The 27,940-nt window shown below is 51.8% G+C and overlaps 1 protein-coding gene across 3 annotated transcripts in view; it reads right to left on the bottom strand.

The window, feature by feature from the left end:
- Window positions 1-27,940, bottom strand: part of RNF220 (ring finger protein 220) — a gene marked incomplete at its 5' end in the record, with an annotated part of 218,969 nt that overhangs the window by 61,031 nt on the left and 129,998 nt on the right. For all 3 annotated transcript variants that reach the window (XM_080349197.1, XM_080349194.1, XM_080349195.1), the window contains 3 exons: window positions 1,223-1,318; window positions 10,110-10,155; window positions 24,791-24,920. In XM_080349197.1, the coding sequence (XP_080205323.1) occupies window positions 1,223-1,318; window positions 10,110-10,155; window positions 24,791-24,920 (272 nt within the window). The remainder of the gene's footprint in view (window positions 1-1,222; window positions 1,319-10,109; window positions 10,156-24,790; window positions 24,921-27,940) is intronic.

Here is a 27,940-nt window from a genome sequence, read left to right as displayed (position 1 = left end):
ATAAAATACACTCACAAACTTAAAACACATTAGACACTAGCTGGACTCAGCACATAGAGGGGGCTTCTGCTGAGAATATTTGTCCTCAAGTATGACATAATAAAAATGTATAAGAAAGAAGGACTGCAAGGGACTTCCAATTTCACAGAGACCGAAGTCTGGAGGAGTGGGAAGGGAGGGGTGTTCTCCAACAAAGGGGGCCATGGCAAAAGTCTTCTGCATTCCCTTTCAGAAAGAACATGATTTATTTATTAGCCTTAATAAACAGGCAGGAAAGACAGCGGGATTACCTGAATCGGGCATTTCTGTATCTTCTGCAGGGTTTTGCTTCGCTTACTTTGCACCAGGTCTCATCGTTCATACAAGAGTAAAGTGACTGTGATGTGACACCACGTTATAACTGAAGGCTACATGGGAATATGTAGCAAACAACGGAGGATCCGGCCCGTATTTGATAATATAACGAATAAATAGGGCAAAACAGAGAATAATGGGCAACAAACACACAAATTTGCTACAAATTGGACCACTAACACATGATTTATTTGAGGCTGCTTGGTCAGATCCCAGTGCTGGTCACCAGCCTCTCCCTCTGTGCATCCAACCACAGACCTGGCACACACAAGTGGCCAGTGCAGACCTGACCCCAGGCATGGGCTATCGCTGCAGAGCACTGCAGGATACGGGGTGATGGGCACATGCCACGCTGGTACAGCCAGAGGGTGTTTTATAAAACAGGCTGGCATGGCTGTGGATGGTCCAAAGCCATTTCTGTTTTGGGTTCGAGTCACAAGTCAGTTTGCTGGGCAGCAGCACACCAGTGAAATTGAGAATTTTGGCCTGCTGCAGGCTGACATCATTCACTGGTTTTCAAAAAAAATCGCTTTGAAAGTTTGCCGGTGGCATGGGGTAAGTAATGACAAACATAACTATGGCAACGGCTGAGAATATGAATATAACACAACAGAAACCTCTACAAAGATTTAAAGCAGCTTTGCACGGCTGTTGTTTAAAGCAAGAGCTGGGAGGACTCTGCAGACAAAAAGACGGCTTTGTAGCTGTCTGAGGGACCAAGTGCTTGTGTCCCCATGCTGTGGAAAGAGGAGCTGGGGCCGTGGGGTGCAGCCCGGAGCTGGGCTCTCACACACTGAGAGCTGTGGGCACCGGGGTGAGCTGGCCGCCTGCCTGAGGCTGAGACCAGCAGCGGCATCCACCTGCTTACCTGATATCTGTCCGAGTGATGGATGTCATCTGAGGAGTGGGGTGATGCTGTCGGAGAATCTCCTTCCCGCTTGATCGAGGCAGACAACAAAATTGACTGCAAGAGAAAGGAGAAATTCATGCTGTGAGCGTTGTCGAGCTCTCTGCCCCCTTGCTCAGCGGTGCTCAGAGCCACAGAGAGTGTCTGCCGGGTGGTGGGGCTAGCTCTGCACTTCCCATGGGATCCCGCCCCACAATGGGACTGGGTTGGAGGGTCTAGTAAAGTGCAAATGCATCAGGCAACAAAGGGATGGTCATTTAATCCCCAGGTCTGGTGGCTGGGGACAGAATCGGTCCTTGCTAGAAATGATGCGTGAGGATCACAGCAGGAATTCACACGGTGAAGCGAAGGTGTCCTGATGTGCAGCAGTGCTACCGTGTCCTCATCCACCCTCCTATGTGCCACTAAATCTCTCAAAGAGCTTTGTAAGCTGCACTAGAGCTCTCAGCACCTTTGCATCGCAACTGCCTCTTCCTTCTGTAATGATGCTATTTATTTTAATAAGCAGCGCAGAAAAAAAAAAAGGGCCTTTTAGAAGGTTAAAAAGATCAGTGATATTTGAGACCTAAGAAATCACTGATAAACTTCAAGTCAATAGTAGGTAAGTCTAAATTCTACACAGAGTGAACTCTAGCGGGAAAATTACTGTGGGAGTTCGACAGCATCTAAAAAATGCCCACTGAGTTACAAGTGAACTTTATTATTAGAAGAGTTTAAGGGAAAAATGCAATTTTAAATTCTAATTTAAAATATAAATTAGCTAAACTAGGCTAAATATAGCCCAATACATTGTAAAAAATGTACGCTGGAAAGGCAGCTCTCCAGATGTTTGTTTCTGAGAATCAGCTGGCAAGATTTGACAATAAACGAGTGCTTGGAGATGTGTATGTTTGCGAAGGGAAGTGTAGATATCATCTGAATTGGACAGGTCAAGTGTGGTGACAACATTATTAAAAAGCGTAATACCTTGGAGAAAGGCAAGTATTCCAGAAACATTTGCCTCTGGGCTGAAATGAAACGTGAAAAAATGTGCATTTTTTGGAAAGATATGAGCAAGTGGAAAAATGACTCAGCATACAAATCGGGTCAGTCAGCAGGATGCGATCCCCCGGGCTCGGACAGCTCTCCCAGTGAGAACAGCACAGCAGACGGTGGGTGTGCGCACAGAGGGAGGAGGATTTGGGATGCTGGGTTCGACCCCACAGGCATGAGCTGCCAGCCCTGCTGTGAAGGCAAGACCCACATCCTTGTCTGCACTGCAGGTCTCTACCTTAAGCACAGCTGTACTGGCCAGGCAGAGGTGTGATGTCCCGAAAGGGCTCACGGGGAGTTACCTGCTGGAGTGCTCAGTTATCTCCCCAGGCACGGTCCCGTCTGCCTATGCCAGGGGCTGTGCTGGCCGCGTCTCGGGGTTGGCAGGCTCGTCAGCTCAGCCCGATGGGGATGCCGGGTGCTGGGTGGGCCGGTGGGAGCCCATGGGGCTGGGGTACCCAGCAAGGGCTGCCCCAAGAAACTGGTCTCTGCTTCCCAGAGGGGCTCTCCTGCCTCACGTGTTGGCTGAACTCAACTGGTGATGGGCTTTGTTGAGCAGCCCATTTATTTCCAGACAAGCCCTCTGATAACAAGGTGAAGCACAGTGCAGGCTGAGCTACTGTTGTTTAGGTAATTTTTTAAAGGCAGAACAAGGACCATTTTTGAAGAAGTGAGATCGCACGTGTCCTGTAAAACATAAGGGTGGGGGCTCAAAGCCTTTAGGTGACTCAGAACAACAGCCCTGACTGCAGCAGTGGTAATAGCCCTCTCCTCCTCTAACAAGCCAAGCACCCTGGAGCTGGGAGAGTTAAATCCGTTTTGTCTTCCAATGTATTCTAGAGAAGGGGAAAAAATACCCATCTCCCCATTCCTTGGCGACAGACAGACAAACCCTCCCCGCCTCCAGCTCCCCCCTCAGCTTCTGGTAGCTCTAATCCAATATTATTATGTGAAAAATGGTTGGGCTAGCTATGGAGACAGTAAATTAAATGTTATGTATTAGTTTTTAGCGTGTGGTCCCGGGAAGAACGCCGGCCCCATTTATTCCACAAACCTCCTGAGCACCATGGCGATGACCTCTGGAAAAACGCAGGGCTAAACTAATCCCAAAGATGTCAATCTCGAGGCCTCTTCTACATACACTTGCAGTTTAGATTAATAAACTGTCTATTTTTAAATTGTGTGCAAGCACTTCAATTCTAAATACCTTGCCGGCATGTTAAACACAGCGTTAGAGATGCCAAGTCACACTTCCCCTTCACTCTTAGGAAACTTGACTTCATTTGTTTTTCTCATTTCCGTGCGCCGTGCCACACTTTGCCGGCCAGGCAGGCGTGGGGGCAGCCGGGGGTGCGGGCTCAGGGGCTGCGGGATTAGGAAAAGCACTTGCCATCGGGGTGACTTCCATTTCTACATTAGGCCAGCCTCTCTGCTGTCCTGATTTTGGCCTCTTTTTCTTAAATCATTGTGTTGGGGCTGCTTTCCAATGGCTAAATGGTGAGGATGCCTGGCCACAGCATGCCAAGCTGAGGTGCTGCTGCCCCCTGCACCCATACCACGCACTCCCACCTGGGTCCCGCCAAGTGGGGAAGGGACAGCAGTGGGATCCACATCCCTCTCCCAACATGGCTGTGAAGGGAAAAGGCAGCTTCACGCATGCCCTCCCAGCCCTCCTGCATGCCCACACTGCAGGGCAGACCCAAATTTTGGCTTCCCACCCCCAAAAAATGGCACTGGGTGCTCTGTGTGCAGACAGGTGTGATGTATGGCTATGTGGAGATGCTCCATAACTTGTGAGTCAGCCGCTTTGGCATGGTGGGAACAAGCCTTTGTGCTGAGATGTCCCTTTTCCTCCTGGGGAAAGGCCACCAGCCAGCTCATCCCTGCCTGGGTGCCAGTTCAGCCCAGTTTCCTTTCAGGGTGCATCTGACTCGGGCTATCAGGGTAAAACCACCCTCCTCCTTCCCTGGTGCCCCCATCCCTGGCAAACCACAGCTCCCAGCATTAAAGACGGAGCAAGGGCCTTGTGTGAGCAGCCATGCAGCCTCATATTTCTCCCTCCCCTTTAAATCATCTCTCCATTGGGTAAAGGCACTCTCTGCGGAGGTTATAAACCCTGAGAGGATCAGCCTGAGCATTACACCTGGGGCAAGCTAAATAAAAAAAGGTCACCGGCGCTTTTTAAACATGGACAAAAAAGCAGTAAAATGTGTTTGGAAAAAAAAAATCTGGCATTAAATCATGACTTTTTGCCTGGCTTGCCTCATTAAAAGTGGCCTTTTGGAAGGTAAAATTATCATTGTAAGTGATAAGATCTTTAAGAAAATAATTCACGGCTTCTTCACCCTTTAATATGATAGCCGCCACCGGCTAATTTTTTTCTTAATGGCAACGAGGCCATCAATCTTGCCCGAGCCCTGTACTCTCTCCTTCCTCCTGCCCCTCCTGCCGTGTCGGGCAGCCATGGCCCCGCTTGGTGTTTCCTTCCCACCCCTTATAGCGCAGGGGAAAAGGCATGTCTGGGTGTATGGCTTCTCCCTCCTGTGTCCGTGGATCTGGGCTCTCCCTGGGGATGCAGCACCAGAGGAAGGAGAGGCCACGCAACCCTTGCTCACGCTGCGAGGTTCACACCTCGGGAGCTCCCGACACCCTCCACGGAGTGTGCAATTCCGCAGTGCTGGGTTGCAGCATCTGCAAATGTTTCAGCAGTCTTGTTGCAATTAGGAACAACATACAGTTTATGTATATAAATACACAGGCAGGTTTGGCATGAATGAAATGCGCATCGCGCAGCCGGTGTGCCAGCAACTGCCATCCCCATCCATCGCGCTCTGGACCTGCTCCTCCCTGCTGGGGCAGAGGGGCCGCGGGCAGCTCTGAGGCAATGCCGCAAGGGCACACATACGAAAACACCGCTGGCTCCCGACCCACAGGGCGCTCCAGCAGGACCTGGGGCAGAGCGAGCGGAGGGGACGGTGGTCAGGGTGCAGCTGCCGGCCCGAGGAAATGGATGGAAATTGCCGGCACATGCCGCCCCTGGCCCCGAGCGCTGCCGCTTGCCAGCAGCCAGGGCAGGTGTCAGCGTGGGGACTGCCCAGCCGCTGCTGCTGACATGCTGCTGCCTCTCAAGGCCAGTCATTTGACAGTATTAAAGTGCTGGGCTCCTGCTTTCTGATAGCCCTGGAAAAACACAGGGAGTCTATTTTTCTTAAACAATCCATCACAGCTGCTGTCAGCAGAACAAATACCCTAACCCTGCTTTTTATGTATCTATATAGCCTTTTAATTTTTTTTTTTTTTTTTTTTTTTATTTTGGCACAAAGTGTTCCCTGCTTGATGCATTCAGCTTTAACTCTGCCGTCTAAATAGGTACTTATCACTTAACATGGAGGTGATGGCTTGACATGTTTTCTGTCTCCTGCCCTCCCCTCCACGGTAGGGAAGCCGTCAAAGTGTTGCTAATAGCTGTTATCACTTGGGAACTGTAACCCGAAAGCAATGAGTGATACCAGGCCTTGCTGTGATTTCCCCCCTTACCTCTACTAGCCATTTTTTATGTTCTTGATGGAGGATCCCTGACACAAAGATGCTACTATTAGAGCTGAGTTTCCTAGAAGCTTTTGGTGGGTCCACATTTGCTCCTGGGAAAGTTAGAGGTAAAATTATCTGGTGGCTTTTAGCTGGCAGAGATAAAGGTGGGATGGAGCTGGGGATGAAAAGCTTAAATGTGAGAAGGGTGTGAATGGTGAACAGAAATAATGGTATCGGCAGCTTCTGGCCTTTGCTGAAAGATTCCAGTGGTCCGCAAGCAGAATAAGCTTACAGAAATGTGAGCTAGTGATTTATTTCTGTGCATGTTACGGTCACACCTGGGATTGCAATCAAGCTCTGGGTCCTCTTGAGTGAGACAATAGCTACGCAATGGGGAAAGAGCCCCCTTCCAGAACTGCCCATTGGCACACTGGGGATGGAGGAGGAAAGAGGTCTGGCCAAGGTCTGCTGGGCTCTGCCAGCCTGCCTGGCTCCCCTCTGGGACCACGTCCCTCTCCCCTCCGCCTGCCGAACACAGTGGTTTCCCCCGAACTAATGGGAGGGCACAGCTGTTTGGCCCAAGGGGAGTGAGGGGCTTTGTTTGTTCATGGGGTAATTTATTTTATAGAATAAAACTTGGCAGAGATTTTCTTGGAGGGGTTCTGGTATTCATCATCCCAAACTGGTGGGAAACATGGGCAGCCAATACTCATCCTAGGTGATTTCCCCTCCTTCACATATCTGTGGGCTGTTCTCATGTCCCCAGCTTGGCCATAGCTTTGCCACAATGCTCAGATTTAGCTTTTTAAATCTTTCCTTGTAAATCAGAGCTACAGAGGGAGGGGGCACAGATACGGTGAGTGACTTCTCCAAGCCTTGCAGTGAGTCAGTGACACAGGAGAAGGAGATACAACCCCAGGGCCCTAACACCCATCCCCTGTTCCTACCGCCAGGCACGATATGGAGACGTTAAATGATTGCGCTAGAAATTTCATCTCGAGCCAGGCAGCTGGAAAGGGCTTAATACAGACATTCTGTCAAGGTTTAAGGCTCCAAAGCTTGCTTGCTTCAAAGCTCTTTTTCCTTGGAGGGTTTTAGTGGTCAAATTTCCCTCTAGGTGCTGTAATTCTCTCCTAAACTGCTCGGTGAAGCTGTAAAAGCATGGGAGTGGGTGGGGGAATTGAAGGGCTCCAGCACTGTGGCTCGGTTCCCAGCTCCACTGGAGGTCTCGGAGCAGTGTGCTGGCCATCTGCCCGTGGACACCCTCCGAGGAGCTGGGTGCACCCCTAAACAAACCTGCCACGAGCATCTGCTGGGCGTGGGAGATGGATTTTGTTCCTGGCCATTCACTTCAAGGGTTTGTCTGCACTCACATGGCAATTTTCAGTCATGTGTCAGGAAGCAGCAGTGGAAAAGGGATGTCAAACCCAGCGCAAGAGCTGGGATGCTGCACAGAGCCCAACCTCTTCCCTTCAGCGGTCAGTACCAGCACTTTCAGAAAGGATATAAGAAAATTCAGCAGATGCCATTAGGTGACAGGTAACAGTCTGAAGCTAATATCCTGAAAGTTAGGGGCTGAGATCTCTCTGGGCAGAGATGATATCCCACCTAGATGATAGCTCATGGAAGAATAGCCACGGGCCAGACAGGCTGTGGCAAAGAAGTGCTCTTAGGTAGCTGGGAGGACTGGGGGACGCCAGCTCTCAGAATTACTGCTGGCTGTTTAAGGAAGAACAGGAACGGTCAGACTAAGGCTTCTCATGCACCTCAACAATATGAGTTCAACTCAACATGTGCTCTGTTCCTGCACAACCCCTCGCAAGAGGCAGTCGAGGCAAGGGGAGAAAGGTAAGGGGAGAGCATGAAACATGGAATGATGCCAGAATGGCCAGAGGCTGCCTGAGCCCAGCTTGCTGTCGCCAGCTTTCCTAAGTAAGTGTCAGTTAGGGTTGGATAGAAATCTCATCCTGAGGCTCACCATGCAGGTTTGTCAGCTGCTTTTCCAAGTGGCTTGTCTGCACTGGCATGGCAGGATAGATCTGGCTTGGTCTCTCATGGAAAGCAGATGAGGATCTGGAATGCTGCGGGGCTGTTTGGGGCTCAGTGCTGCCCCCCAAGCTGCCTTTGCAGGGAGGGTCTCCAGGCACCCAGAAGACATGTTGACCTGAGCCCCCCAGCTCACAGACCTTGCTTGGCCATCATTGCCTACATCGGCTCCAATAACAGAAGAACCTGATACAATAATCCTGCATTCATCACATCCCATGTTGAGTGATTGGATTTTCTTTGACATATCGCCATGAAAATTGACCCAGTGCAGTGAGTGACAGCTCTTCAGGGGCAGGAAAGCGGCAAGCATGGAACATGCGTTTACATCTGGGCTTTTATTGCCAGGAGAGATGTTTGCCAGGGTAACAGTGGGGAAGGGATGGGAGCAGAGCCAGGAGACAGTGCATGGGTGGGTTAAATCCCCTGTCCCAGCTGCACCCCAGGAGGCGTCTCAGGCCAGCACAGAAGCAGAAATGGTAATGATACTATATGCAAGGGTCCTAAGTGAGTCCTAAAGTTGTATTAAAGTCACTGGTAACCACAAAAGTAACATGTCCAGCCTGCACACCACCACAGTTCCCATGTCTCTGGGTGGAACCAGCCATTGCCTGTGCTGCCAGGGGATGGGGAGGTGCAGCCCCTTTCTCCCACCGCTGAGCTGCTGGAACTTTTGTTGGCACCAAGAGAAGAACCAGCCAGGAAATGCTGTTGTTCCCACCCCACGTTGCAAACACTCTGTGGACACAAAGGGAAAAAGCAACCTTCATCTCCCTGCCACTCTCTTCCTCAATCCCACCTGGTTAAAAAGGGGCCTTTAATACCAAGCTCAAGTGAAGGTGACAGTGCTGTGCCTTCCCGTGCCACACGGGACTTGTCTCCCAGCAAAAGCCACCTAGAAATAACAAATCCTCCTGGGCTGAGAGGCTTTCAAGCTCTCTGAGAAGGGAATGAAAGATTTCCTGATTTCACCCTCTCCCTCCCTGCTCTCCCGGCTTCTTGAAGTTAATGTTCTTAGCCCCAGATGTGACGGGCAAAGGGAAAAGATCCATGTGGTGACAGGGGACGATTGATCTCTTTTACATAGAATGACGCTCCAGTCCCAGTTTAATCCCCTCGCTAAAGGCAAATGGGATTCTTTGTCAATGGAAACTTCAAAAGCCCGGCCCTGCCGTGAGATGGACCTTCTTCTTTATCTGGTCTCTGTCAGTCACTTGCGGCGTTTCCCTCCAAAGAGCTAATCTGTCTTCCTAGCCATCCTTCTCCCTCACAGGCGACGTGTTTGGGACCGTTGAGTTATCTACACTCAGACCTGATGAGGAGGGAAGAGGAAGCTTGCAGAGTTCAGCTGCTTTCATTTTGTGAGTGCCCTTTCCAGCTCCTTCTAGATATACCATGGCAGCTGTGGATTTTCAGTGGTGGGTGGGTGGGTTTGGAGACTGCTTTCTGCTCTGCTTGTTTTTCATAGCCAGGTCTCCCCTTTCCTCCCAGGGCAGCGCACAGGAGACAGAGGTAGTAACACAGACGATGGGAATGCCAAAGGTGTGGTGCACTACAGAGTACCGCTGCAATCTTTATCTTCCCTTGGAGGGTTTGGGAAAATTTGGGGTTTATTTAGGAGGTGCAATGGCCAGCTGTGCAGCTGGGTGCTCCCTGCCACCCACTTACCTGCCCAAGCTCTGGTCCTTCTGTCCAGCTAACAGTAATACTAATGAGTAAATTATGACCCGCGCAGTGATGCCGTGATGGATTTTTGCATTCTGAGTCAAGGGGACGGGAGGTGGGTCCTGGGAAGGGGGGTGTGACTGAGGTGGGGTCTTTTAGTGATTTGGGCTCCTCCTTGGGTGTGCTTCACTCCCCCTGAGACAGTTCCATCCCCCTCTTCCAAAAGTGGCATATGGCTCTGGCTCCAGGAACTCCCTCACCTGGTTTCCCAGACTGAGCTCAGCCTGCATGTGCTCAGCTCTCATTAGCTGTCATTAGACACAATCTGGAGTCCCAGAGCCCGCCAGGTCCCTCAGCTCTGCCATCCTTTGGCTGCACAGGGAAGGAGAGAGCTCTGTGTGGGGACTTGATCGCTCCAGCTCCGCAGGTGCATGGGAGCAGCAGCTTCCCCCAAAGCACCGTCACCTTCCTGGGGGACACTGAGTAGCAGGACAGAGAGTGGGCTGGGAAGGCGAGGGGGTGTAAGTAGCATCCTTTTTGCGGGGAGATAGTGTGCCGAGTTGTGCCCACTTACCTTGGGGGTGCCTGCTGCCATGGCATCCTTCAGGATGGAGCTCTTGCTGCCAAGAGAGAAGAGAATGGGGTCAGAGTCACAAAACCTCAGTGGTGGGCAAGAGGGGGATTGCTTTGAGGGATCTCACCGAGGTCAAATAGCAAAGTGCATGGCTTCCCCTTCCCCAGCTAACAAGAACCTCCTCACCCTGACTGGAGGGGCATAGAAAGCAGGGCAGTGCCAGCGGTTTCTCCAGTTGGAATAGAATGGTCTTAAGAGTGGAAGCCCCCAAATCCAGACACACAATGCAGAGTCAAATCCCAAATCTCCCCCTGCTCAGGAGCCTGCACAGCTCTGCTCTCAGCCCTGTGAAAAGCAGGGACCAAGGGTGCAGGGACACGGGGAAAAAGGCCAGGGACAGGGGAGCGGAGGTGGCGAGCCCTGCATAGGGTCAGGCACAATAGAAAAAGAAAGGAGGTAAGGAAAAAGAAGGAGATTAAATCGGTGTAAGAGCAAGGGGAAGAAGATCCCCTCACTCAGCTCCAGCCACGCTGTGGAGGCAGCAGCTCTGCCGGAGGCTGGAGTGATTTGTTAATTCAGCTTGTTCCCCATTTAGCAGGGAAAGAGGTCCCTGCCACGGCGCTCCTCCTCGCCTGCCCTCGCCAGCGGGAGATGCTATAGATTTAATAACACCTTCCCCCCTCCAGACAGGTTAAACTTGAAACAATTACATATCAAAGCCGACATGGCGGGGAGGCCTGCACTGTAATTTTTTGGTTATTAAAGTAATCTCTCTCATGTAAATTCTCCTGCTAACATGCTGCAAACAGCATTAGGAAATAAATTATTTCCCCATGATTCGATTTGTCAATGCAAAGCACCTGCAGCAGGCAAAAGGCTCTTGAAATATGTTGCCAAGCCCAGTGCCTGTGCTTGTAAGTGCATGGCGGTGGGGCGGCTGGCTCCCGGCTCCCCATCGCCCCGGGGAGATGATGGATGGGTGGGTGGAGGGGGGAGGTTAGCGGGGGGAGGCGGAGGTTGGGGAAGGGCGGGGGGAATGGAATTGTGTTTAATAACAAAATTTGTATGCAAGCCTGCATCCCAGGCTAAGGATGAGTGATCGGCAGCCAGAAAGTATTAAAAAGCCTCGCTAAACAGATGCTGACAATAGAACAAGACATATCAAATCAGATCTACTTCAGAAACATTAATATACACACGCACACCCGCCCGCGCGCGCGCGCCCGGCTCCGCACACCCGCGCTCCTTTCTTCTCAATCACAGCAATATGGGAGACATCAATAAATTTTTATGAGACTTTTAGAAGATCAACACGGTACTAGATGTGACAAAAAAGCAATGTGCCTGTCATGTTCGCTTTGTCGGGGACACTTTAGCCCCAGATGCCGAGCTGCAGTGGCAGCGGGGAGAAATTGAATTTGGCTGGCTTTAATCTGCCTTGATTTGGCAGATGGCTGGGTGTTATGAAATGAGCAGGGATGAAGGAAGGTGTTTTCTCCCGGGGCTATGGCCTCCCTCCTCTTCTAGTGCCACCACCCTTGCCTCGCACCCCAAAATGGGGGCCAACATGCAGATGTCCATCGCCATCATGTCACCCTGAATGCCACAGCTCTGCTCCTGGAGCAAGCGGCTGCAGTTACTGGGGAATCACGGGTCAAGGGGCTGGGACATCGCCTCCCTCGCAGCCCCCGTCCCCGCGGGGCTGCACTGCTGGGTGCTTCCCTGGGGGTGCGGGATGCCCACACGCCCCATTGCCTGGCTCTGCACCCCCCGCTCTCGGGAGATGGAGGGGAGCAGAGTCAGTCCCTGCTCCCCAGAGATGCAGCCCTGGCACCAGCTCCTGTCTGAGCCCGAACACACGCGATGGAAGGATTTCCACCCCCTCCCCACCTCCAGCACTACCTTGAATTTCTCAGTCTCCCAAAGGGCGAAACAATGTGGTTTTTTTCCTTTATAATCCACACACCAGGTTAAAAAACCCAAACAATCATATAAACAAACTCATTTCCTCCCTTTTCTTGTTAAAGGTGTTTAAAATTATTCCTTTTTGAGGGAAAGAGGAAGAATCTCATTAATTCCTCCCAAAAATGGTGTTAGCACCAGGAAACTGCATTTTTCAGGATGAGAGTCTCTGGTCAACCAAAAGGCCAAGCCCTCTGCTATTGGGACTGATGGGGAAGGGAACTGCATTAGACAAACTCTGCCAAGTTATTTTATTCTTCATTTGCAGGATTATTAAGAACCACCCCCCTCCTTGCAATTTAACCCCAATCTATTGCTAATAAGAGTTTGCAATTTGGTTTTATTTATTTCCAAAGATGGGTCAGGAATGGGCACAAGCCCTTGTTGCCCGTGTCCCAAGACTCTGCCATTTAAGGGTGCTTTCCTCCACCCCACTAAACAACCCCCCGAATTGCAGCGGCTGCAGCCCCCCACGGCTCTTAAGGATGCTGGAATCAGGCTGAGAATTGAAAGGCCGTCAGCAAAGAGAAACCTTCCCCTCCATAAACACTGCAGACAAATTAAAAATGGTAAAAGGGAAATCAAGACCTTTAAAGTTCAAACACTTTTCGGTGCCTTTTAAAGTTTTTCGCTCTAGGCCCTTGCGGAGAGCACAATCTTTGGAGACCTTGGGATTCTCTTTAATCACCCAGCCAGGCTGTAGTGGTCTGAAATGATTACACATTTACATAGTAATAACCCCAACACTCCCCACATTATTTCATGGCTAGCATATTTCCACTCCGCGAGTGATCCATGTGTTTTAAATTATAACCTGTACATAGGAAATTAGTTACTAAGTACAATATTCACGGGCTCGTCTGACACTTCTAATTAAGGTGATTTACACAGAATTATCCTACGAAATAAAAAAATGGTGTTTTGCTAGCTAATAAAATATAATTACTACCCGCTTTTATAAGTTACAGTTAGTTTTAATCTATTTGGGGAATTGTTTATCTAGTTCATTACAGCAAAATAACTTCTTTCCCTTTTAGGCAACCTCCCCAAAAGTACCAAATGAGACAAGAAACGCCCTGGAAAGACCCAGCAATTTGGGCAGCCTCCTTCTCTCTCTCCCAAGGGGTTTGCATTTCCAAGTGATACAAGGCTGTTTCCATGCTGGTTCCCTTTCTCAGGGCTGTGGCACCAGTTCTGGCTGTGCATTCGTGCATCCCCACGTGCTCGAGTGCCCTGCACATCTGCAGGCACAAAATACGGTCCCAGCCCTGGTGCTGCTGGAGGGCTCTGCAGCCATGTCACCTGTTAACACTAATGGGAGCTGCATGGCCAGGTCCCCATGCACCCCAGGGCGCTTGCTGGGGACCCAGCGCTCCTCTATATTAGGGCACATCAGCTTTAAGAGGAACATTTACTCTCAGCCACAATGAAAGCAAGACTCAGACTACGCCACAGATATGCAGGTGTGTATTAAGGCTAGGCAGGGATTTGGTTAGGAGCATCCCCAGGTCTAACAGGGAATCCCCTTGTTATCCCCAAGCGAGCCTCGAGGGGCTGTTCAGACCCAGTGCTTGGGCTGTGATATCCCAAAGGGCAGCTCAGCACATGGAATGTGTGCCCCCCTTACCCACAGCCTTGCGGTTTCTCTACCTCTGCCATGTTGCTGTCACACACAATAACCTTCAGATTTTGTTGTTTTGTTATGATCCTGCCTTTTGGGGTGTTCTTGTCATACAAAGGAAAGAAAAAGCAATATGCAGAGAATGGTCCCTTATCATCCTCATGGACAGAAGCTGCTGCCTCCGACGTGGAGAACCCAAGGCATGAGATGTGGGACAAGTGATCTGATTGTGTTTTACCACGAGCAAGGTGGTACTTCTCCCTTTCCTTTAAGCCTTTGCTCTTGCAAGCCACTGCAGGAATCTCAGCTTTCCTCCAAAAGAAAAGAGACGTTTTCTGGGTGCCAAAGCCACGCACAAGCCCTGCCCAGAGCCCAGCAGAAGCAGGCAGGGCTCTTGCTGCCAGGCAGCTGCCCCGGGGAAGCAAGGCAGGAATTCTCCTCCTCCACGTTTACCATGGCACATGCACTGACCCTGCCAGCATCAGGGCATTGCCACAGCACCCTGGAGCAAGGCTTAGGAAGCTACAGTTTGAGTGTTTGCCAGCACGAAGAGACCGAAGGAGAGAAATGTGCTCAGAGGGGAAATTTGGCCACAGAGCAGTGATGGGATTTACCTGAAGTCTCAGTGCAGCAACAGTAGGGCCAGAAACAGCCCCAATGATGTGCTTCAGCCCACGACAGCCACCAGATCTCACAGCCACGTGGGCTCCTCAAGCATGTTCAAACCAGATTTCTGCAGATTCCCCCACTCAGAGCAAGGCAGGGCTTATGAAGAGCATCCATCAAGGAAAGGCTGAGCTCAGTAGCTGGCATGGCTTCTGGCCCCAGCCACACTCCCCTCACCTAATTAATAACAACTGCAAGAGAAGTAGTTCCTTGAGCTTGGGCAGATACAGTTGTTTGTGCTCATCCCTTAACGACATTGCAGTCAGAAGAGGCTTAAGGAGGTGGTAAGAGGTGCTGTCCTCCAGCTTAGCAGCTCTCTGGATTTAACAGGCACCAGCCAGAGCACACGCAGTTCCCGCATGAGATCCCACAAAGCCAAAAGGTTTCTACAGGCTGGGGCCAACTGATGTATTTCTTATAAAAAATACCAGTGGAAACAATTTATTTTCAGCTGCAGGACTTGCAGCTCAAACACACAAACGCACAGCCCTGGGATGGGAGTCCCGGCAGAAGCCGCCCACAGGGCTGTGCGGATGGGAACACCAGCCGTAAATAAGCAGTCGCTGGGTAGAGAGAGAATTGGATTTTTGTGAACGCTGGTTTAAATAAGTGGAAGTGTCACTTAAAGCCTAAATAAGGAAATGGGAGTTTGATTTCTGTTTTTTTCTTAAGCTACATGAAGCCAAATCCTCACCTAGCTGAGGTGACAGCCCCTGGTGTGGACGAGCATGATCCGTGTCAGCAGGGGATGCACCCTGGGGTTTTTAACCTGCCCTGGTTCCACTAGCAGCACCTGCTCCAAGTGCTGCTTAGAAGACCTCCTGCATCCCATGAAGGGGAAAAAGGCTCAGTGGTGCTAAAAATTGACAAAGATGCTGGAATCAGGACTAGAAATGCTCTGCACCTACAGTCTATTTGCTCTGTCCCATGTGCACCCCTGGCTCTTTCTCCCCAATGGATTTTTCTTTATCAGCTCTGGTGCCCCAAGTCCCTGCCAGGAGCCCCACTCAGAGCAGGTGACAGATGTCTGGATGAGGATGCGATGGTCCACATGTTCAGGGAGAAGCAGGAGGCTGGGGTGGATGAGTTGTTTAATTTCTCTCTCACTATTTGAGAAAGAGGTGGCTGGAAAAATAAAGAGGAAAGTCGGAGGGAAAGGTCATGCATGAGATTGATCTGGGGGGCTCTTTGCTACAGTGGCTGTAATGACTGTTTAATTATTCCCAGCTCACGTGGCAGTTCAGAAGAGGTTCTGTAGAAGGCATGCATGGCTTAAGGGCAAATAACTGACCGAAGATTTATTTCTCACCCTTGGGTTTCCATGCATCCCTTCCCAGGGCTCCCGCAGTTGTGGCAGAGGAGGGTTTTGCCTTCTGAGGTCCCAAACCCCAGCCCTGGAGTCAGGGAATGGGCTGCTGGCTACCACTGGTGCAAAGGCACTTCAAGGAGCATTCACAGCGCTTTCAAGGCATTGCATGAGTGAGGGGATACACGACCCACAACTTTTCTCACCCGCTGTGCTACCCTGGAAGTCTGACCCCTGAGAAGAGCTCTCATTCACGGATTACAGGCAGCACCCAGCTGCTCTGCCTGCCCTGGGCTCTGCCACAGGAGGAGAGGAACCGGGCGTCTCTAAGCAGGATAGGTGCAGGATAGGTGCAGGATAGGTGCACAGCTGGTGCTATCTCTGCTGGAGAAGCCATGGATGAAGGGTCCAGGCTGCTGCCGTTCCCATCATCTGAGTGCATGGGAGGAAGCTGGAGGGTCTCTCTTCCCTTTCTGTCCATGATTAATCTGCCACAGCAAGGGGCAGGGACACAAATCAGAGGGGGGATGAAAGAGGATAAATCCACGGTATCAGCAGCACCACATTTGCTAGATAATAAACAGACTCCTCTCCTCATAAATTTCCCTCTGTCCCCCATGGTTCCCTGCCATTGACAGTCATGGAGCTGGGCTGCTCCTGGCCTTTCTGGTGTCCTGGCCAGTGGAGACATCCACGGCTCTGCTGAGGAAGCCTGGGACCCTTCTCCCAGGCTGGCATCCTTCATCCCCTGCACACACTGAGGTGTAGCAGGGGCTGCAGAATGCACAGCAAAGCCCCTCCAGGCTCATGGGCTTTAGACGGTCCATGGGACACCCCAACTGGCTGCCATGAGGTGGCCCACATAAGCATGTGAACTGAGTGGGAGAAGCACTAGAGACACCAGGAACTCTTTAATTTACTCGGTATTTCCACTCTCCAATCCAGCCCTCCCAGGTGTGGCTTGTTTTTTCTCCCTGCCCCAGCACAATGTGGTTTCCTCACTCCTCATTTTGGCAGCAGCCATCTCTCCTGCTTCTCCACACCCCATGTGAGAATGTGACCCTATTAGCTGCCCCAGGGTGGCAGGTGGCCCTGTTCAGGTCTCACCGAAAAGCTGACACTTACAGGTGGATTTCTCTGGTGATGGAGTGTGTTTAATTTAAATCTGCCAGAAATCACACTGCTGGAATAAGCTTCAGGTGATGCCGCTTCCCACACACCTGGAGATGTGTCTGTGCCTTGAATCCCTGACCACAGAGTCATGCAGAACCCCTCTGCCACGGGGTGGCATAGGATGCCCTGCTGCTGCTGTGGGGCAGGACCCACTGCCCAGAGGGCTCAGGGTAGAGCAGAGCAAGATGTGAATGACCCCCCCATGGTGCTCCAGCCCCCAGAGCAAAGCAGCAGCTCTCAAGAACCAGCCATGCCCCAGCAGCCTGGTTTTGCTGGAGGACATTGGCTGTGGCGCAGACCCTGGGTGTTTGGGATTAGGACCTCAGTGCTGGGGTTGGGTCTCCCCTTGGAGCATCTGGGCTTGGAGGCTCATGCATGTCAGGACTTGCACCTGGAGAGAGCATTGGGGAGACATCACAGGTGATGAACTGCTCTGTTGAACACCTTAGGGGTGCCAGCACTCTCTGGGAGAGCCCCCAGGACCCTGAGTGGGTTGGCTGCCCTCCCCATGGCCCTGGGAGATGGTGCTGCAGGGCACGTACCCAGTCCCACCTCGCAAAGCACCATCAGGCACTTAGGATTACCTGTCCCCACCATCTCCCCAGCCTGGATTTATGCCTTGAGGGGTCACCTCTGGCAAGACTCTAATAACACGACTTTATTAGCTTTCTTGTTCCTTCTTTAAGATACAGTGGCAAGGGGGGAGGAGGGCAGCGGCACCTCGGGAAGGAGCAGGGGCCGTACGGGTAGGAAGCAGCTGCCCTCGCGATTCCCCTTCTCAGTGACAAGGAGGAGAGGGAGAAAAATGATGCTCCCTCGAAATTTATCATGCACCCAATTACAATGTTAATTGGCAAGTCCCAGAAATCAATTAATTCGCAAATTTTTTTCAATTAAAAATTAAGATAAATCATAAAATGTTATTAAGCAAAGGCCAAACTCCGTGAACTTCTTTTCTTTTTTTTTTTTTTGTAGGCATCTGGGGTTTTTTTTTGAATTTAAATAAAAAAAGAGCTGTGTTGCCAAAGCCCGATGCCCTTGAGTGCCTTTGCTGAAGCGCAGGGGGCTGTCATCAGCAGGACTGGGCTGAAGACAGATAAAAAAATATCGACCAGTCGGACACACTGCTTCTGCTTTATTGATCAGGCCGGAATTTAACTTGCTGTGCATATCCACCGTGTCAGCAAGGGCCACGGGCGAAATTAAAAGTACTTGGCTTGGAGATGTCGCCTTGATACCGGGGGGTGGGGAGAGAGGGAGGGAGGGAGGGGGAAGGAGAGGGGGAGAAAGGGAAGAAAGGAAAAGAAGGTGGAAAAAGAAGAAGGAAAAAGAAGGAAGAAAAAGGAGAGAAGTTGAGGAGCAGGAGGTTGCAATGCCTGCTCTTCCCCAGCTGCAAGCTCACTTGTTGGCCTGTGCTCCTTGCCCTCTCTGGAGCGCTCTCAGATGTCTACTGCATGCAAGGAAAGGAATCAGCATGTATTTTGATGGATCTTTGAAAAAGAAACCCTCCTTGCTCAGAAACATCTCTAATCTCACCCATTCAGAGGCTGGGGGACCTGCAGTGTTTGCTGCACAAGAAGTCTGGGGAAGTACCTGGCCGTCAAGTTAAGGTCCTCAGGCATAAATCGAGGAGACCTGAGGCGAGAGCCGTGACCCTGATGTGACACATGACAACAGAGCTAATTTGGGGTTTACACACTCTATTTATCCTGCTGGGCCTGGCAGTGCGGCTGCTCGCCCTTCCCAGAGCAGCTGCCCGTGCTGGGAAGGTCTTCTCCAAGGGCTCCTTGGGACAACACAATGCTCAGCAGATCCCACTGAAATGAAGCAAACCCTTGCCTGGGGCGGTATGAGGAGCAGCCGTATTTAAACACAGGGCTCCCTGAGCAGGAGAGGGGTCTGAGCCATGTCTCATACCTTGCTCTGGGTCCTTATCCTGACCAGGAGTAACACAGAAATCACCTATAATTTGGGTGTGCAGGGACCACAGGATGGTGGCTTCTCTCCTCATCCATCAGCAGGAGTCTCTGTTGCAGACTCCGAGGGGTTAGCATGGGATGACTTTATCAGAAAGACCACAAAACATGGGGAAAACAACCTGTGACAGGACGTGAAATCCAGAATGTGTCTCCAGATGGCTGGAGACTTCCCTCAAGGACAGTGACCCTGGCTGGAATGACCAGGTCATCTCCCATGGTCCCAAAACCTTCATGTTTTAGCTATTCTGCCAACTTCCTCCTTATTTCTTATCCCACCAGGCCCAGAGCTGCCTCTGTCCCCCAAGGAGAGCTACCACCGTGACTCTCTGCATAAAGAAACCTCGAGCTGAAGCCCCCCCAGCAGGGTGAAGATGCTCAATGTGGTGCCAAGAACTGAGGCAGCACTTTCTGCTTCCACCTCAGCTGCCAAGGGAGCGAGGATTAAAAAGAGTGAGAGGAAAAGAGCACATGGGCAAATGAGGGAGAGGAAGGTTCAGAGGGATGCTGGAGGAAGATTTAAGCCTGGGCAGAGGTGCACTGGGAGCTGCTACAGTCCCATGATTTGCTCTTTTACTCTGACATGAAACTAAGCTAGTTCCAAGAGTCAGGCTAAATACCCCATCTGGGTATTTAACCTGCTTTGAAACAGGCCTTCACACTGCATCTTGCTCTGCCCTGACACTATTTGGTTCCCTCTTTGTGACAGCATCTCTGAGGTCACCGGAAAACAGCCTGCAGCACTCTGCATTTGCACCAAGGTGAGAGACCCCCAGTGCCCTCTGTGTTCCGGGAAATGCTTTGTGCTCAGAGAACTTATTCCCAGACACACCAGAAAGGTCAGGAGCTCCTGAGATACTGTGTGTGCAGGTATGGCTCCCTGTGCCCCTGGCATGGTGGTAAGGAGCAATGAGAGCTGCTATCCCAGGCTGGGAACAGCCGACAGGTGGGCATGAGCTTTAAGACACAAGTATTCAATGCAGAATAAAGAAAGGAAGAGAAATCAAAAAGGGAAGGGTTTGCACAGCCATGGGGCACTGTGAGAGCAGCATTACCCCCATCCACCCACCCAAACGCATCCATTCCCGAGCACCCCAGGCAGCGGTTGCACCACTGTGCCCAGCCCCGTAGCAAGGGCAGTATCACAACATGGCACAAGGGTACTGCTGGCTACATCTGCTAAGCTTAGAAACCCATTTAAATAAGGGGAAAAAGCTGAGATAGTCCTATCTGAGCTCGCACTGTCCTTTAGCTGCAAAAGGGCATGGTCCAATTCACTTCTCCACCCTCTGGACCATTCCCCAGCTCTAATGATACACCTCATCCTTTTGGGGAGGTGAAATCACAGCTGTGAAGCATAGGTTTGTGCTGGTAAAGCAGGGAAGAATCTGCTCGCTGTCACACAGGGAAATAAAAACGCCCTCTGCCAAATAAAGTTTTTAAAAAGAGCACTGCATTTTCAAGAACAGAGCATCTTAAAAGGCACATTTCCCAACCTTCAAGTGCTTGACTCAGCAACTGTGATCTTTGTAATGTGACTTCCTAAGGTTTTTTAAATGGCCAATAAATACCTCTTCCCCAAACACCAGCCAAGGGCTCAGAAAGCACCACGAACCCGTGGGGGACCATCAGCTGAGGTGCGTTCCACAGCTCCCACTGCATCCTTTCCCCCTCTTTTGTCCCTAAATTCATCTTTCCTCCCACATCAAACTGAAACTACAGCCCCCAACTCACCCCTTCTCCACCAGCCTCCCCTGTTATCCCCTTTCAGCAGGTTGTCCTCTTCGATCACTGCCTGGGGAGCAGCAGACAGGGTTTAATGGTCCCCACGGTGCGCCACCACCTCCGCTTATAATATCTACCTGCAGTGACATATGCAGCGATGCACTCATATGCCCATGGGGATGTGTGTGTGCCTGTCCTGAGGGGCACCCATGGGTGCTGCTCTCGAATGTTGTGCCTGCCTGCACTCCCCGAAATGTGCCTGCAGCCGAAGCACCAGCTGAAGCTTGGAGCTGGGGCCGTTGATAACTCCAGAAAGAGCCTCACATTTCAATGTGCTTTATTGCAAGTGTTTAACACGGATGAGGTGTAAAACAGGTGAATATAAATCGAGTGAGGATGGAAGACTTGCATCTAGCGCATGGATTAGCTTCATGCACACAAGCCAAGAATATTCATGTATTCTGCAGGGACCAGCCTGGCTAGGGGCACAGGGCATTGGTGTACATAGAGAGTCGCTGTTATTATTTGTCATTTTTACCTTGGTGGCACTTTGCTGCTCATCTGGGGCTCGGCACCTTTTGCTCCCTGAGCTGTACATGCAGCACAGGGAGAGAATCCCTGTGTACCGCACCGCGGGGCTGCCGCTCGCCCACCTCCTGCTCTCTGCTGCTTTGTGCTTGTGCTCTGCCAAGGGGAGCTCCTAGGTAATTTCTCTTTGGAGGAGGAATACCAACAGTCTTGCCTGGCAAGAGTTAAACCCCATAAAGCCAAAGCTTGTAGTTTTGTTTTCTTTCAATTTATACCCTTCACTTAAAGAGGTGGGGGAAAAAAAAGAAAGGACAGGGAGAAAAAAGAAAGCCAGGTGACATATTCTAAAAGGGAGCACCGAAAACGTGTTAAGCACTTCAAAATCTCATATATTCAATCGGCCTCTGGCAAGACATCTGCCTAATGTTAGCGCTTAAATATCCTTTTCCATTTTACATGCATTCAAGTCTCATTTGAGCGAAATGAAACGGTATTATTAAAGGGAGATTTTGCACAAATGGCCTGAATTTGACATGTCAAGTTCAATGAGGCTGTTACATATGTAACACCGAGAAGGGCTCGGAGGCTGCCGGCTCTTGAAACAGCGCCAGTGGCTCAGAAATGAAATTTGCATTCAGAGAGCCTTGTCCTGCCGTGCAGAGCTGTGCACAGGGCTCAGCCGGACCCGAGCGGGGTGGAGGAGCCATGGGACGCACACGGGCCGGTCTCTCCCTGCGCTTTGGGAGACTGGAGGCACCAAGAAGGCAGCAGAACTAGAAACTCAGGTCCTGCATTCCCACTCGAATCTGCTTTTTCAAGGGAAAGCTTGACCCTGCACTAGGGTTGGATCCTCCTGAGTGATGTTCTTCACCAGTCCAGTGGCTGGTGTCCATCCCTTAGACACGCACAGCCCCTTGGCATGGGTGGGTGCTGCCCCGCAGCTCAGCACGGCTCCTCCTGCCCTCGCTCTGTGATGCTGCGGCTGCGTAGACCTTGAGATGTCCTTGCCCTGAGGCCAGAACGGTCACACTGGCACTGGCCATGGGGGAGAAGAGCTATCACTGCGGGACAGCAAACCCCATCCACACCAGCTGAGTGAGGGGATGCACTGGTGTGGGTGGGATGCAACCCCAGGTTCCTGAAGAGCAGGGATCATGTGCAGCAGCCTCCAGCTGGCTCCTACAGCTCCCTTATATCTCAGCCTCAAAAAGCTCCTGCGGTCACCTGGAGGAATCTGTTTTCCTCCTTCCCTTCCCCTGCCCTACTTCCAAGCACTGCCGAGCTCTGGTGATGCCCAAAAGCCCATGTGAGCACTCAACACCCATCAGAGGAGATGGTGCGAGGCAACCCCTCTACCTTGCTTCTCCACCAGCCTCTCCCCTCCTCTGGATCTGACCCTACGGCAGCATCTGGGCAGCTCACCCCACCACGTGGCCCTGCAGCTGTGGTGCCGTGGGGGATATCCCGGCACACGGGGAGCCCAGTGCTGCGGTGGGAGCTGATGCAGTGCCCACCAAGTCTCCGGTGCTGCAGGCTCAGCGGGAAGGAGGGGATCTGCCTTCCTAACCCCGAGCGCTGGAAATTTATGCTTTTGTTGCAAATCATTAAGGTTTATTAAAACTTAACAGCACAAGCCGTGATTGGCTGCATCCTCTTTAAATTAAAAAAAAAAAAAGGCCCCTGGAAAGCAGCCCCCTGCTTCGCTTCTCCCCATCAGACTGATAAGTAACAGCTGCTCAGCCATTTCAGTAACGAGTCAGTATTGGCAGGGAGAGGCCAGGGCGGCCGGTGCCCGTCACGTTTATAGGCCTACATTTTATTTTTATGTTTATTGGGTTATTTGAGATCATTATTAGTTTCTCTCTCCTCTTGTTGATGTGTTCTTGCTCCCGGCTCCTCCAGGCGGGAAAGGTGGGGGAATGGGAGAAAGGGCCACCCGCTAGACTGAGCCACCCCGCTGGAGCTGGGCAGTGCACAGGAGCTCAACACGCTCACATCCCGCTGCCTGCCATTGCTGCCTGCCATTGCTGCTTGCCATTGCTGCCTGCTATTGCTGCCTGCCATTGCTGCCTGCTATTGCTGCCTGCCCTGCCTGCCATTGCTGCCTGCCATTGCTGCCTGCCATTGCTGCCTGCTATTGCTGCCTGCTATTGCTGCCTGCCATTGCTGCCTGCTATTGCTGCCTGCTATTGCTGCTTGCCATTGCTCCTTGCCATTGCTGCCTGCCATTGCTGCCTGCCATTGCTGCCTGCCATTGCTGCCTGCCCTGCCTGCTGCTGCCTGCTGGCCCCAGTGTCGCTCCCCTCCAAGGCTGGGAGAGACCATCCCCGTGCAGAGCTGCTGTGTTACAGATTATCCTCCATCGCCTGAATCCATCGACTAGATTGAACGTTATCTATCACGCTACGGAGGGAGTCGTTATTTAATAATTAATAAAGACCTCTGATTCTTCTTCGCCGTCTGCGTGGCCGAGCGGAGCGGGCCAGGGAAGCGAGGGCAAGCCAGGGAGAGCTGTCTCCTCTCTAACTGCTGCTGTTATTTAAAGGAATAATGCCATTCTTTTTCATTTGTCAGCTGGCCCACAATGGCCCTTGTCACACTTTATGATTTAGGGTTTCCTTTCCTTTCCCATTAAACGCCACCTTCCCATCACCACCTCGCGCCAGCCAGCCACCGCTCCTGGCTTGCGGTTTCAGTTTCGCTCTGATATTGGCCCAACTTCTTTGATGGGCTCCTCCGAGCACTAATTGCTTCTGTTCATTTAAACCTGTTCACTAATTTGCAGTGGCCCTTTATTAAGTTGGATGCAGCCCAAATTACACCATAAATTACACTCGCAAGGGGACTGGGTGTCGCGGGGGATAAATGGGCTGCCTGTTCCCTGCTCGCCCCCCCTTCTCCATCTTCCTCTGCAACGCGAGGGGGATGTGGGTCTCAGCCTGAGGCTGCAGGTGCCAAAATTGGGAGATCTCAGCCCACTGGGACCCATCTGGGAGGTCTGTTTCTTTAGTTAAAGCTCTCTCCCTCCATCTGCATCAGCTATTGCTCAGTTGCAAAGCAGATCTACACTGGACAGGGATGGATTCTGCATCCTCTGCACTATGCACAGCCCTGGTCACCCCTTGCCCTGGCACACACACCCACACCGACACACGCGCTCTCCCTCCTCTCCTACCACCTGGTGACGTAACTTTGCTTCTAGTCGGCAGCGTGATTCCTTTCCTCACCTTTTAATGACCGGGGAATTCATTAATAATTGAAATAAACACGCTCTTTTCCAAGGCTGCTGAGTTTTATTAAGGCAGGGGCAGGGATCTGCCAACTCTTGGCTGCAGCCATTTCCTAAATAACTGCTAGCAGTTAAAATGCAATTATTATTAATTTTTTTTTAAACAGGTGACTTTCCTGTGCTGGGGAAAGCAGAAGGGAGCTGAAGGCAACCGAGGGGCAGTGCACACCGTTGCTGCTCCATCATGAGACACGAGCAATGGGAGAGTTGCTCATCCAAACACATGTCCCCATGGAAAGGAGTGTCTGTGCCTGCTGGGTGGCATCTCTGCCTGGCTTTACCATTACGGTGATCCCCAGGGAAACATTTCTGCCTTGCTTACAAGTACTAGATCTCTCATATCTGGTAGCTGTGGGTACCAGCATCTCCTCTGCCGTCTGCAGGTGCCTCGGCTGGCTAACTGGGGATGCTGGTGGACTCCAGGGAGCTGCTTACCTGATGTTCAGCTGGGTGAGCTTCTCCAGCTCCTGCTCCATGTGCTCCTGCAACTCCCCAGGGCGAAGGAGAACCTGACAGATGGGGCAGATTGGAGCCTGGCTGTCAAACAAAGTCGCTTTCTTTTTGCCTGTGGGAGGAAAAGAGGGGAGAAAGCTTTAGCTTTGATCAGCTGCCACCAGCATCTCCTGTACTCTGCCCTGCTCCCTGTCCTAGCTGAGGTTTGAAACCAGGGCATTTTCTCCTAGTATAGACCCTTTTCTCTCCCCATCCCATGTTCCTTGGGGCAGGGACTGCTCTGTTCTGCAGTGGGTCAGCAACTATCACGACAGCATCCCAGCCCTGGCCAGGGGACCTCCCATCGTACAGGGAGAGCAGCAACAGCCACATGAGCAGTGACCCTGTGCAACCCTGGCTTCCCCAGTTTGTAGTGCAGGCGCTGTGACTCAGGGCAGACGGATGACACAGCACTACCTGTTCCTATTAATTAAAACCAGTAAATTAAGAGCTTTCTTCATCCTTCTTGGCACTCCTGAAGTTAGATGGGTCAGGATGGCCCTCCCCAAAGGGCAGAGAGATTCTCCATGCGCACACAATGGTTGGTAGGAGAGGAGACACCGCAGTGCCGGGATGAGGAGGGCAGGGAGCAGCTCTGGATGCTTGGCAGAGCCACCCTGCTGGTGACCGGGGACCGCTCATCCTGTCCCCATCCTGTCCCCTCGCACTCTCCGCACCACCGACAGCTCCAGACCCCACATTTTCCTCACCACGAGTCTTCTGGGACTGCATCACCCCTGGGCGAGATTTGGGGGTGCCTGCAGTCCCCCGATCCCCAGCTGGGCTGAGCCCCTGGGGCCACCCTGGAAGTGGGGCTCTGCCTCACACCCTCCTCACCCCAAATCTTCCCCGCTGTTCCACTACCCAACCACATCTCCCTGGTTCGCTCCCTGCTCCAAAGCCAATTTCCTCCAGCCTGGAAACTTTATTGCCCCCTCTGTAAGGAATATACAGCGTCTATTTAACATAAAATAAAACTCTAAAGCAAACAATGAAGTTTCAATAAAACAGAGGAGCGCACGGGTCTCCAGGCCCCCCTCTCCCAGCTGTATTAGCAGCTCTGCTCATGAGAGGGCGTGCGGAGCCCGGCTCAGATGGCTGTGGCGGGGAGAAACATGCTTTATAGCTGCCCGTTGTCATCTAACGTGAACCCTCCTGCTGGATTATTTATTTATGTATTAGACATGGATCAAATTGGTTAAATTTGAGTGGGAGGCAGTAATGCACAATAAAGCAGCCAGTGCTGGATACAAGGGGGCTGCGTGTGCTGTGGCCTTCCAATTGGGAGCCAAAAGGTGCCATTTTATGACTCCTAATGACGGCAGAGCCCAGTTAAATGAATACCCATTAAAGGAATAGACCTTCTCAAAGTATCAAACACTGGTGTGAGTGGCTTTACTGGGTCCCTGCTGTTCACTGTATAACCGCCTGGCACAGGCATTTAATGAGAGGAAAGGTCTGAAATAAGTTTAAGAGTCACCTTGGCTCATCGTTGCCTTCCAGCAGGACACAGTGTATGTGCCTGGCATGAGCAGGGCTGTCCCCAGGTCACTGCCTGCCTTTTTCTTCAGCCTCCCTATAGGAGATTGGGGAAACTGAGGCATGAGGGTCAAGTCAGAGCAGGCCAGTGCTATGGGGCATCTCCTGTCTCCCCAGCTTCTCCATCCACTGGGAATTCTTCCATTTGCAGAGCCAGAAGGAAAACCCAGCCAGTCTCTCCTCTGGACTTGAGCTGCTCCCAACAGCCCCCCAGGCACCTCGGCTCCCCATCCCTGCTGCCCAGTCTTTCCTGGCAGAGAGGAGGATACAGCAAGCAGCTCATGCAACTGGGAACATCCTCCTCTCTCCTCCTTACCTCATGTTTAAATAATGCCCAGAACCCAACCCAAACCCAAACAACCAGCTCCTACTGACCCTTACGGGAAAGGTCGGAATTTCAGTAATTCCACCTTCCTCTTGGAGCTTTTCCACTTTTGTGTAGCGGGGGCCCAAAATAGCCCAGGAGCGTCCCCGACCACCTGCTATTTATAACCCCAACTTCGCAGCAAAACAATGGAGCTGTCTGCGTCTCCCTCCCAAAATAAACAGGCAGCCTTTGAGTGGACGGGAAATCCTGCTGGATCCCTGCTGTGGGGTGTGCAGATGGACGGGTAAACAGGCTGCCCTCCGCCCTACCACGCCGCTTCCCTGCTCCCAGCACAGGCCACCGCTGTGGAGCCCGCGAGTCCCCCCTGCCTGCCACCCACGGCTTGGGCTGGTGGGACAGGGATGCTCTCGGCAGCACCGGAGGGTGAACTGGAGGTTGAGCATCCCTGGGGTGATACTCTCCAGGGAGGCCAGGGGTGTCTGTTTGCAGGGGGAGGTGATGGAGAATGCTGGACCGCAGCAGCCTCGGACCAGGAGGTGCAGTTGCCATCCTTCCTGGGGACCAGCTCTGTTGCACTCAGCTGATGTTTTTTTAAGCTCCTGCATGCCCAGGTCCTTGCTCCCTGCATGCTCTTCAGGGTTATTCCATGGGGTGCTTGTCCTTAAGCAGAAGTGACTTTGGATTTCAACAGCTGGAGCAATAGAGAGGGATCTTGGGCTGTGGGAAGGAGCCTTCCATGGCCACTCCCGACCACATCCCAAGCCAGCAGCAGAAATGAGCAGCAGTGGCCTTACCCAGCAGCTACACCAATGATGAAGTCATGCCAAGGAAGGATGTGACAGCTGTCACCCCACATTCCTGTGACGGCAGGGGAAGATCCCCTTGTTCCAGTAAGTGTGGGAGGTTGGTGCTCACACCAAAGCAAGGGCTTCCAGAGGGGCAGGAGAACAGAGACCCAGACATGCAGCCAAGTCCCCAGTGTACAGATTGCAAAGCTGGAGACAGAAGGAACCCCAGCTCCTGGCCCAAGGGGGTGACAACTGCACTTTTGCAGAAGTGGGGCTAAGCACGAATGACAAGCAGAAAGGAAGGATCATCTCCTGTGCCAGCAGGACACCTACGCAAACCTCCCCAGGTCTGCAAACCCCGCTGCATGCCTGCAGTGCCACCGAGGCTGCTGGAGGGGTATGTCTCCCCAAATCAGAGGTGGGCGCATCCGCAGCGAG

Source organism: Nesoenas mayeri (assembly GCF_963082525.1).
Source record: "Nesoenas mayeri genome assembly, chromosome: 8".
NCBI classification, from domain to species: domain Eukaryota; kingdom Metazoa; phylum Chordata; class Aves; order Columbiformes; family Columbidae; genus Nesoenas; species Nesoenas mayeri.
Note: the sequence above shows the minus strand (reverse complement) of the source record. Positions and strands in the feature narration are given on the sequence as shown.